At 41.8% G+C, this 12,298-nt stretch overlaps 1 protein-coding gene across 3 annotated transcripts in view; it reads right to left on the bottom strand.

Annotated features, from left to right (window-relative positions):
* cobl (cordon-bleu WH2 repeat protein) overlaps positions 1–11,474 on the bottom strand; it is a 166,016-nt gene extending 154,542 nt beyond the window's left edge. For 2 of the 3 annotated variants that reach the window (XM_034175267.1, XM_034175269.1), the window contains exons 1-2: positions 11,432–11,467; positions 11,114–11,197 (exon numbers count right to left, since the gene is read on the bottom strand). In XM_034175267.1, coding sequence (XP_034031158.1) covers positions 11,114–11,136 — 23 coding nt within the window. In that variant the 5' untranslated portion in view covers positions 11,137–11,197; positions 11,432–11,467. Of the gene's footprint in view, positions 1–11,113; positions 11,198–11,431 lie in introns of all 3 variants that reach the window. The other variant, XM_034175268.1, reaches the window with a different exon arrangement.
* Positions 11,475–12,298: the final 824 nt, after the last annotated feature.

Genomic DNA, 12,298 nt, shown 5'->3' with positions numbered 1-12,298 from the left:
GAGCCATATACCTCAGATCCTTTCAGGGCCTCTTGTCAATGCCTCCATGTTTTTCTGACCATTCCACGCCGCAAAATCTTATGTTTGATGTCACATCTGACATCATGATCATGCCAAACTCTGCATCTAGCAACAAGGAAACCTACGGCAATGATCCTGAAAACCAGAGTATGCCCATAATTTTCCACAAAGAACACTGATCAGTCATCAATAAAAAAAACTCAACTGGACCAATAGGCAGAATCAATAATGGCACTGATACGGTGCATCCGGAAAGTATTCACACCCCTTTACTTTTCCACATTTTTTTAATGTTATAACCTTAATCCAAAATGGAGTAAATTAATTTCTTCCCTCAAAATTCTACGCACAACACCCCATAACGACAATGTGAAAAATTTTTTTGAAATGTTTGCAAATTTATTACAAATTTAAAAAAAAACAAGGGATAATATGTACAAACGTATTCACACCCTTTTTTCAATACTTTGTTGATGTATCTTTGGCAGTAATTAAAGCCTCACGTCTTCTTGAATATGATGCCACAAACTTGGTGCACCTATCTTTAGGCAGTTTTGCCCATTCTTCTTTGCAGCACCTTTCCAGCTCCATGAGGTTGGATGGACAACATTGGTGCACAGCCATTTTCAGATCTCTCCAGAGATGTTCAATCAGATTCAGGTCTGGGCTTTAGCTGGGCCACTCAAGGACATTCACAAAGTTGTCCTGAAGCCACTCCTTTGATATCTTGGCTGTGTGCTTAGGGTCATTGTCCTGCTGAAAGGTCTGAGGTCAAGAGTGCAATGGAGCAGGTTTTCATCCAGAATGTCTCTGTACATTGTTGCATTCATACTTTTCTGAATCCTGACTAGTCTCCCAGTTCCTGCCACTGAAAAACATCCCCACAGCATGATGCTACCACCACCATGCTTCACTGTAGGGATGGTGCCTGGTTTCCTCCAAACATGATGCCTGGCATTCACACCTAAGAGTTCAATCTTCATTTCATCAGACCAGAGAATCTTGTTTCTCATGGTCTACGGGTGGGCTGCCATGTGCCTTTTAGGAAGGAGTGGTTTCTGTCTGGCCACTCTAGTATACAGGCCTGATTGATAGATTGTTGCAGAGTGACCATCAGATTCTTGGTCACCTCCCTGACTAAGGGCGGTGACCATGACTGCTCAGTTTAGACGAGCGGCCAGCTCTAGGAAGAGTCCTGCTGTATCCAAACTTCTATTTATGGATAATGGAGGCCACTATGCTCATTGAGACATTCAAAGCAGCAGAAATATTTCTGTATCATTCCCCAGATTTGTGCATTGAGACAATCTTGTCTCAGACATCTACAGACAATTCTTTTGACTTCATGCTTGGTTTGTGCTCTGACATGCGGTCAACTGTGGGACCTTATACATAGACAGGTGTGTGTTTCCAAATCATGTCCAATCAACTAAATTTACCCCAGGTGGACTCCAATTAAGCTGTAGAAACATCTCAAAGATGATCAGTCAAAACAGGATACACCTGAGCTCAATTTTGAGCTTAATGGCAAAGGCTGTGAAAACTTATGTACGAGGTCTGTTAGAAAAGTATCCAACCTTTTTATTTTTTTCAAAAACCATATGGATTTGAATCACGTGTGATTGCATCAGCCAAGCTTGAACCTTCGTGCGCAAGCGTGAGTTTTTTCACGCCTGTCAGTTGCGTCATTCGCTTGTGAGCAGGCTTTGTGTGAGCAGTGGTCCACCCCCTCATCGTTTTTTTATTGCAAATAAATGTCTGAACGATTTGGAGCTTTGCTGCATCAATTTTTTTTCCAGAAACTGTGAGAGACCTTCAGGTGGACACCGTTCGGAAAATTAATATGGCTTTCAGGGATGATTTTATGGGGATTACACAGATTAAGGAGTGATCCAGACAGTTTAAAGACCGCCCACAACTGCTGAGAGCGCGCCACGCTCTGAGCGCCGATCGACAGGCTCAAACCCCGCTGAAACAACCAGATCATTTCCAACGTGAAGGCTTTGTTGATCCGGGACGTCGTCTGACTTTCACAAAAAGGCAGAAGGCGTGGACATCAGCACTTTTTCCAACACATTCCACTGTTACAGGAGTTTTTTTCATGGAAAGAAAAGCGGAGGGACGCGCCACGGAGCCGTTCATTACGTGGCACAAAACCACCTCCGTGTTGGTCTCACAGGACGGCTTTCAGGTGGATTTCAGACAGCTGTCGGTTGCTTTTCAGTCGCGTGATAATCCGAGAAATTGAGCATGAGCTGGAAATGCCCCAACATGTCCTGTGAGTCTTCATCACGGCGTTGCTTTGCGCCATGCGGCTCCACTTCGACGCACGGAATTCCGCTCCTCTTTCCATGACAAAAACTCCTGTAACAGTGGAATGTGCCATTCATTTCTAAACTGGACGCTGTCTTGATCCGGTATGTCGTTTGACTAGCACAGGAATTGTGAAAAGACGTGGACATCAGCACTTTTTCGGCACATTGAGACAGACGTGCGGAGGAGTTCCGTGCGTCGTGGTGGCGCAAAGCAACGCCGTGATGAAGCCTCACAGGACATGTTGGGGCATGTCCAGCTCATGCTCAATTTCTCAGATAATCACACGACTGAAAAGCAACCGACAGCTGTCTGAAATCCACCTGAAAGCCATCCTGTGAGACCAACACGAAGGTGGTTTTGTGCCGCGTAATGAACGGCTCCGTGGTGCGTCCCTCCGCTTTTCTTTCCATGAAAAAAACTCCTGTAACAGTGGAATGTGCCAAAAAAAGTGCTGATATCCACGCCTTCTGCCTTTTTGTGAAAGTCAGACGATGTCCCGGATCAACAAAGCCTTCACGTTGGAAATGATCTGGTTGTTCCAGTGGGGTTGGAGCCTGTTGATTGGCGCTCAGAGCGCGGCGCGCTCTCAGCGGTTGTGGGCGGTCTTTAAACCGTCTGGATCACTCCTTATTCTGTGTAATCCCCATAAAATCGTCCCTGAAAGCCATATTAATTTTCCGAACGGTGTCCACATGGAGGTCTCTCACAGTTTCTGGAAAAAAATTGATGCAGCAAAGCTCCAAATCATTCAGACATTTATGCGCAATAAAAAAAAACGACGAGAGGGGTGGACCAGTGCTCACAGGCGAATGACGCAACCGACAGGTGTGAAAAAACTCACGCATGCGCACGAAGGTCCAAGCTTGGCTGATGTAATCACACGTGATTCAAATCCATATGGTTTTTGAAAAAAATAAAAAGGTCGGCTACTTTTCTAACAGACCTCGTACATGTGATTTCTTAGATTGTTTATTTTTTAAGTTACAAAAACCTATTTAAAAAAATTTAATTCACAGTCATTATGGGGCGGCAATAGCTCAGTTGGTAGAGCGGCCTTTGACCGAAGGGTTGGCAGTTCAAATCCGGTACCCAATCAGTCAAAAATCTGCATATTGCCCTTGTGTCCTCGGGCAAGACACTTAACCCACCTTGTCTGTGTATGAATGAGGTGGTGGTCGGAGGGGCCACAGGCGCAGAATGGCAGCCACGCTTCCGTCAGTTTGCTCCAGGGCAGCTGTGGCTACATGTAGCTTACCACCATCAATGTGTGAATGTGCGAGTGAATGCATAATGCAATTTGTGAAGTGCTTTGGGTGGCTTGAAAAGTGCTCTATAAATTCATTATTATTGTGTTTAGAATTTTGAGGGAAAAAATAAGGATTTTCATCCATTCTGGAATAAGGCTGAAACATAAAATGTAAAAAAAGCAAAAGCACTGCGGATACTTTCTGGATGCACTGTAAAACATTATCATCCCTACCTGGTAGGTCATTAAAAATTAAAATCTTTTGTAAAAAGTTATGTCATAGTTACATTTAATATTCCTAAAATGAAAAGGCATCTATATTAACAAAACAGGCAGTTTTCCAAACCAGGGTCCCACATGTGTATTCGGGCTTTGTAGTGTCCTCTGGTTTGTGCAACTGTAACAATGGTAGGATGGAAGTGATGTGGTGGAGGTAATTGTGACTGTGTTGTTGTAATGTAGTTACAAGAGGCACCAACTCTACAAAGTTGAAACTGGACTCAGTAAAATTCAACCAACTCCCATGAACTGTCCTTTTTCCTCCACGTGGACGTAACCAAGTGCGACACTGTTATACTTCCATCAAAACACAAATCATCCAAATGTCATAACACATATAATAGGGGTTAAGTGTATCATCCCAGCCCAACTACTCTAGCTATTTGTTCATCTCTTTTTGAAATGATTGCCAAATGAGCAATAAGCAAAACTGTGTCATCTGATCATACAGACACTGTGTAAAGTTTATAAAAAGGAATACTTTACTTACAGAAGAAGAAAATCATGTAAGAGTTCTCAATACCTGTTGAAAGAATCCAAATTCAACGTATTTGTTGTTGTGGCAATCCCTCGGTGGCGAGGAAGACTGTCTCTTGGTTGATTCCTGGACAACATGGTGGAATTCTACATTCAGTGTCAATCTAGAGAAGCTTGTGCATTCGTTTGTTTAACGTGGGAATGTTGTTGCAGGCCAACAAACACACAGCCCTTGACATAGCCTTAGCCTGGTTCAATGGCTGGGAAATCCCAGACGATCGGGGTCTGAGGACCTGCATCCACCTTCACAACTGTTGGGGTACAGGCCATCACCTACTCTGCCTGATCCACCGCAGAGGACTTCTGTTAGGAGCCCCATTAGCAGTCTTGTGTTCAGGGTCCCTGTTGGGCCTTCTTGGTTACCGTAGCAGCCACAGGGTCTCCATCGTATTTCACTCCAACAGGCAATCCCCTAATTGATCAGTTACCCAGGTATCACAGGGCTCGAAATAGTACTTGCATGTGCTAGTTTGTGCAAGTATTATTTGAGCGGTGCACGTAATTTTATACTGCACTTGCACTGATGCAAGTAACTTTATCCAAGTTTTATCAACTATAAGTACCAGTAAAATGAACCAATAAAGGAATAAATAAGGAAAAAAACAATTTCCAGTGTGTTGTCTGTCTTCCCTGCGTTTTATGACTCTCACACACGGAGCGAGTTGCTGTGCTCTATTTGTTGTGTTCGCGCGTGCACATGTAAACAAAGAAATAAAAAAAAAACTAGCTGGCTGCGGTTCCTCTCTCTCTCGCTGCCCTCAAACTCTGTCATCATTGTGTTCTAAACCAGTCACTATTTGTTTTATTATACATATGTGTAGTTAATAAAATTATCTTCACGGACGATTAGTCCGCACACACATGAGAAGAAAAAAAAAAAAAAAAACTGGCTTCTAATGGGGAAATGTATTACACTGTCTGCTGGTTTGTTGGCTAATAGCCAACATTTATGTGTCAAGACAATATTGAATAATTGAGTGCACATTTTACAAATTGTGGCCACATTTAAGTAGATTGTGCCCTTGTTTTACTCAAACGATGCTTAAAACGTGCGCACAATATAATAAAACGAGCGCACATTCTCTCCACATGCAAAACATTTTGCGATGACACTTCCAGGGCTCCGTAGTTCCTCGCTCTCTCTCTCCCCTGAAACTCTGTCATAATTGTGTTATAAACTAGTCACCATTTGTTTTATTATACATCTGTAGTTAATAAATAAAATAATCTTAGACGATTCGTTCGACTCATTCGCGCACGCACGTGAAAAAAAAAAAAAACTGTCTGCCGCTGCTCTCCCCTCAAACACTCCCCAGAGAGGAAGAGTCTGACACATCAGAGGAGGAGTTTTAAGGTTGATATAAGACTGACTTTTGGTTGTGCAAGTAACTTTTTTTGGTGCAAGTATTTTTTTTTTTGTTACTAGCACCAGTGCAAGTAGGTTAAAAAAAAAATGTATTTCGACCCCTGTATCATGATGCAGACAAGGGGGTTGGATTTTGAAACCCAAACATATTTTTATGCCATACCCGAAATCTATGCTTTGGAAACAATCATGTGTCCAGTCTCTGACTCGTCTCAAGGAAACTCTCTACAAAGTGATAATTTATATGAAAAATGCCCAAAATGTAGCAATTACATATAAACAATGGCTCTAATTCCGAAATGACTACTGTCCTATTTTTGTTCAACCCCTTGAATTAAAGCTGAAAATGTACATAATGGGTGCATCTTGTTTTATTTAAACTCCACTGTGATGCTGTGCAGAGGCAAAGTTAGCCCCCCCCCCCCCCCCCCCCCCCAAAAAAACCCTGTATTTGACCAAATACTTATGGACCTGACGGTAAACCTGCAAAAGCACTGCAGCTTGGGAATTGCAGTCAACACTCTGGCATTCACAGTTGTGGTCAGGGATGATATATGGTTATTTTAAGGTGATAACATGATGTTTCCCCTGCAGCCTTCTCATTATGTCGTGAACAAGTGGGATTAAAGGAAATCATCACCCTCATGTTGTTCCGTGGCCCAGATGGCCTGGATGTCAGCTGCAGCTACCCGTGAGCTCAGCTGCTGATGTGACAAAAGCACCAAAGAGACAAACTCTAGCTACTGGCCACGCCCGAAACACAATTAAACCACAAAGTGCCAGCTGCAGTTTTTCCAGTTAGTCTCTACCACACTCGTGGTGGAGACTAAGTTCTGTCACCGTAAGTGGAAAAAAGTTCCTCTTATTCAGTATTCTCAAAGTATCAAGCCATACTCCACCACCAAATTATTCTTAACTTTCATGAACAAGGCATGACTCCAGAAAGCAATTTGCAGCATCTTTACAACACATTCACCAGGGACCATATTTACAAATTATGTAATGAAGCACAAAACCAAAAAGGTGAGAAAAACTGTTATTTGGCAATTTTCTAGCAGACTCACACAACTTTAGAAAAGAATAACCAAAACATCAGTATGCATGGTCACTGTGGGAACAGATGGTGACAGCACCATTTAGGCACATTTAATGTGTCCAAAAATATTTACAAATCAAAAGAATGTTTCATACTTAGAAATTATTTGTTAAAATATTCAATACTAGAGCTCTTGGTGAAATTCTATTGTACTTGCATTAATCATAAATGCCCACCAGATGGAGATATTGCTCCATTTCAAGAGTACAGGCTGGTGTGGGACATGATGGCGAACCTGTTGCTTATAGTAGTAGATGCAAGACTCATTTTCAGTTTTTAAAATGCATAATTTCTATTAAGTAATGAAATTACATCATTTCTAGTCTGTGATTTCCTGAAAATCCTAATTTCCTGATTTAATCACATTTTTGCAGTAATTGTATTACAGAGCGGTCATCGGCAGCTGTCTTTGTTATGTAATTAAAGTTTAGATATTTGTAGTCCACCTCGTTATCCCACTGAATTACTAATCGTTTTTGGTTCTTGTTGGCAAAGCTATTGATTAATTCAGGTATACATCCATGTACAGAGCAGGTAGAGTAGAAAACGAGATGGCCTACTGCTATGTAGACCTGGGTTCAAATCCCGCTCATGTTACATCTCTGTCTTTGGACAAGACACTTCATCTACATGGTCTCAGTCCACCCACCCAACTGTAAATGGGGCCCAGCCTAGGCTAAGGAAGTAAGCTGCGTTGGACTGGTGTCCCATCCAGGGGGAGTCACAGACTCTCCTCCACTTGATGCTGCTGAATCCAGAGATATGAACCAGCACCAATGGACCTCAGAGCCTATACAGGAGTCATGTATGAGAGAATCAACTACACTCAACAAAAATATAAACGCAACACTTTTGGTTTTGCTCCCATTTTGTATGAGATGAACTCAAAGATCTAAAACTTTTTCCACATACACAATATCACCATTTCCCTCAAATATTGTTCACAAACCAGTCTAAATCTGTGATAGTGAGCACTTCTCCTTTGCTGAGATAATCCATCCCACCTCACAGGTGTGCCATACCAAGATGCTGATTAGACACCATGATTAGTGCACAGGTGTGCCTTAGACTGCCCACAATAAAAGGCCACTCTGAAAGGTGCAGTTTTGTTTTATTGGGGGGGGGGGGGGATACCAGTCAGTATCTGGTGTGACCACCATTTGCCTCATGCAGTGCAACACATCTCCTTCGCATAGAGTTGATCAGGTTGTCAATTGTGGCCTGTGGAATGTTGGTCCACTCCTCTTCAATGGCTGTGCGAAGTTGCTGGATATTGGCAGGAACTGGTACACGCTGTCGTATACGCCGGTCCAGAGCATCCCAAACATGCTCAATGGGTGACATGTCTGGTGAGTATGCCGGCCATGCAAGACCTGGGACATTTTCAGCTTCCAAGAATTGTGTACAGATCCTTGCAACATGGGGCCATGCATTATCCTGCTGCAACATGAGGTGATGTTCTTGGATGACACAACAATGGGCCTCAGGATCTCGTCACGGTATCTCTGTGCATTCAAAATGCCATCAATAAAATGCACCTGTGTTCTTCGTCCATAACAGATGCCTGCCCATACCATAACCCCACCGCCACCATGGGCCACTCGATCCACAACATTGACATCAGAAAACTGCTCACCCACATGACGCCACACACGCTGTCTGCCATCTGCCCTGAACAGTGTGAACCGGGATTCATCCGTGAAGAGAACACCTCTCCAACATGCCAAACGCCAGCGAATGTGAGCATTTGCCCACTCAAGTCGGTTACGACGACGAACTGGAGTCAGGTCGAGACCCCGATGAGGACGACGAGCATGCAGATGAGCTTCCCTGAGACGGTTTCTGACAGTTTGTGCAGAAATTCTTTGGTTACGCAAACCGATTGTTTCAGTAGCTGTCTGAGTGGCTGGTCTCAGACGATCTTGGAGGTGAACATGCTGGATGTGGAGGTCCTGGGCTGGTGTGGTTACACGTCGTCTGCGGTTGTGAGGCTGGTTGGATGTACTGCCAAATTCTCTGAAACGCCTTTGGAGACGGCTTATGGTAGAGAAATGAACATTCAATACACGAGCAACAGCTCTGGTTGACATTCCTGCTGTCAGCATGCCAATTGCACACTCCCTCAAATGTTGCGACGTGTGGCAATGTGCTGTGTGATAAAACTGCACCTTTCAGAGTGGCCTTTTATTGTGGGCAGTCTAAGGCACACCTGTGCACTAATCATGGTGTCTAATCAGCATCTTGATATGGCACACCTGTGAGGTGGGATGGATTATCTCAGCAAAGGAGAAGTGCTCACTATCACAGATTTAGACTGGTTTGTGAACAATATTTGAGGGAAATGGTGATATTGTGTATGTGGAAAAAGTTTTAGATCTTTGAGTTCATCTCATACAAAATGGGAGCAAAACCAAAAGTGTTGCGTTTATATTTTTGTTGAGTGTATGTTTAGATGATTACAATTTGATTGGACTACTGACTGGGGTGGGGGGGTTATTAACTAAAACGTATGTTTATACTCTAATATGACAAGATCAGTTTGATGACTTTAGCGACCCCTGTGAATATGTCCCTTTATAATAATAAATGCATTTATAAGAACCGAATGTTACCCGAAGGTATCACGGGCAGAGTATGACGTATATACCAAGTTCACCAGGAGTTATGCTGGGCCTCAAATTTTCTCTTTTCTTAGTCTCACACAGTGTTGCCACAGTTACTTTGAAAAAGTAATCCAATTACTGATTACTGATGACTCCTTAAAAAAGTAACTTAGTTACTTTACTGATTACTCAATTTTAAAAGTAATTAAGTTAGATTATTTATTAGTTACTTTCACCAGCTGCCGACAACACCCCACTGCCACCTCAACATGAAAATGATAACCAGTTTTGTTGACACTCACTTTACAGTCTCCCTTTCTTGATTTCAGTGAACATAAATACTTGTTTTAGAAAAAATAAAATAAAGACCTCTTTCTTGACCTCATATTTAACTGCTGACAGCACTGTAATGGTAAAAGTTACCATTTCTAACAAACATTGTTTATAAATGTAACTATTAAATTCTTTCTAACATTTTTCTAACATTTAAATTCTTTCTAAACATTTTAGTTGTTGAAATTATAAGTAGTAATAGCGCTATAAGTAGTAATAGGGCTACTGTGGGGGGAGGTCACATCACCCCCCCACCCATGCCCCCTTCCTGCGTTGATTCACCCCTGACTTTGTCTGATCAGAAGAATGGATAATGTTTATTTATGCATAAAACACAACCAGATTGACAGGTAAATAAGTTTTATCACCTTTTTATTTTATGTCATGTTGTCCTCAGAAAAAGATATAAGGTGCATTTGGGTGGAACAAAAAAGAGTTAGTATTTATTTGTTGATAACATGTCGCAGATCCACTGTTTTTAGCGAGGAGACAGAGTGGCACAGAGTTTTAAATAAAGGGGAAAAAAGCTTAAAAATGTCTTTGTAAAGCCACAGCTCTGAGCGCTTTGAGAGAAAACTGTTTTTCAACTCAGAGCAAAGTGGAGGAAAAGCCCACTGAAAGTGGGAAAAGTGAACAGTTCAGCCGAACGCTGTGCTCCCGACACCAGTGTGAGATGCTCAGCACTTCCCCTTCTGAGTACGGTTTTAATTCTGCAATTAACCCACAATGCAAAAATAATAGTAACGCACAGTGACTTGGAGAAGTAACTTTAATCTGATTACTGATTTGGAAAGATTAAAGTGTTAGATTATTCTTTACTGAAAAAAGCGGTCAGATTAGAGTAACGCATTACTAAATTGTGCATCTCAAATTTTATTTTTTTTTTTTTTTTTGCAAAATATACAAAATAAATACATAAATGTACAAAAATTATGAATTTCCCAATTTTTTTTCTTAGTCTCATGAAAAATGAACAAAATAAACAAACACACAAATGTGCAAAAACGTGTACATATTCATCCATTCAGCATATTTTCAATTCCCTATATCAAACTGCACAATGTGGAGGGTAATGGAAATCTGGCTAGTGTCAAAGTCGTCCAGGTGAGAGATTAATTTTTTTTACTGGTGAGTTTGTGACTGAAATCACGCTGTTGAATCAGACACCCCCCCTCCCCCCGCTCCTTCAGAAAATTTAAGATATACGCCCCTGTAGAATTATTACACAGTATAACTGTACTGCAAAGTAGTTTTATGTTAACACCAAGCCGACACGTCGTGAAACGGTACTTTTTAACGGTATTTATTTTTCTTACTCTGCAGGTGGTTTTGAGGACATTTGGTGACGTCCAACTTCAAAATCCGCTGTCGTCCTTAAACACGCCAGGCAGCATTATCACCTGCGACACAACGCATTACATTAATGACATTTCCACGTTTTATGGAGAATTTCTACGAATTGAGTGTTTAAAAAAAAAAGAAGAAGAAGAAAGCACAAGGTCGTGTTTGTAACATACAGCAAGTGACAAAACATAAAGTCCCGCTAAAATGTCCGTCAGAATAAAGTGTCGTCAAAAACAACTGCGACAAAAGGGAAAAAACAAAACATTTACTATGTACAAAATACAACTTACATCAGCTGAAACAAAGTGAGTCATTCCCAGACTTCTTGTCAAATCCACAGGATAATCATGGAGTCCACGCCGGGCTTTAGCTTCAAAAGTCGTCAAGTTAGTCTTTACAATATAAACAACGTCCGGATAGACGTTTCAAATTAAGAGCTCATAAGGGAAACGTAACGAAGCTAGTTTTTATAACTGAAAATCATGTACACTATATATGGCCATTATTGTGAGACCTATTAAGAATAATCTACACTGAATGCGATACCTGTAAATGCATATACAGGTTGCATATAGATACATAGATGTATCTTATCATACTAGTTAGTTTTAGGTTACAGTCAGGGTTAGGATTATAGTTAAGGCCTTGTATATCCTTCTACTACTCCGTAATGCCATGGCCACACAGTCTCTTTGATGCAGTCGTGAACCTTTTGAATTTATCCTTCATGGTTGGCAGAGGTGGGACGAAGTCACTGTCAAGTCTCTCTCAAGTCATCAATCTGCAAGTCTCCAGTCAAGTCTCAAGTCAGCTTGCAAACAATTGGTGGTCATTATGACTTGAGACTTGACTTGGGACTTGCAGATTCATGACTTGAGAGTGACTTCTGGTGACTTTGTCCCACCTCTGATGGTTGGTAGGTGTTGCAATGTAATTCACCGCCAGAACAATAGGGGGTGCGACATTTTTTGTGAAGACTGGCCGACTAAACTATCCTATGAAAGTCACTGATTGTGAGATTCTGGAAATGATATAGTTGGCAGACCAATCACAGCCCGTGCAGTCTCCATCGTCTCGATGTGTAGTTCCAGTTTTTGGGAGGTGCACATTAGGCTATGGACAGGGGCTTGGAAGGGGTTCGCAACAACACAAAGGGC

The sequence above is a fragment of the Thalassophryne amazonica genome, chromosome 7 (assembly GCF_902500255.1).
Source record: "Thalassophryne amazonica chromosome 7, fThaAma1.1, whole genome shotgun sequence".
Classification (NCBI taxonomy): Eukaryota; Metazoa; Chordata; class Actinopteri; order Batrachoidiformes; family Batrachoididae; genus Thalassophryne; species Thalassophryne amazonica.
This window is presented reverse-complemented; position numbering and strand designations above follow the sequence as displayed.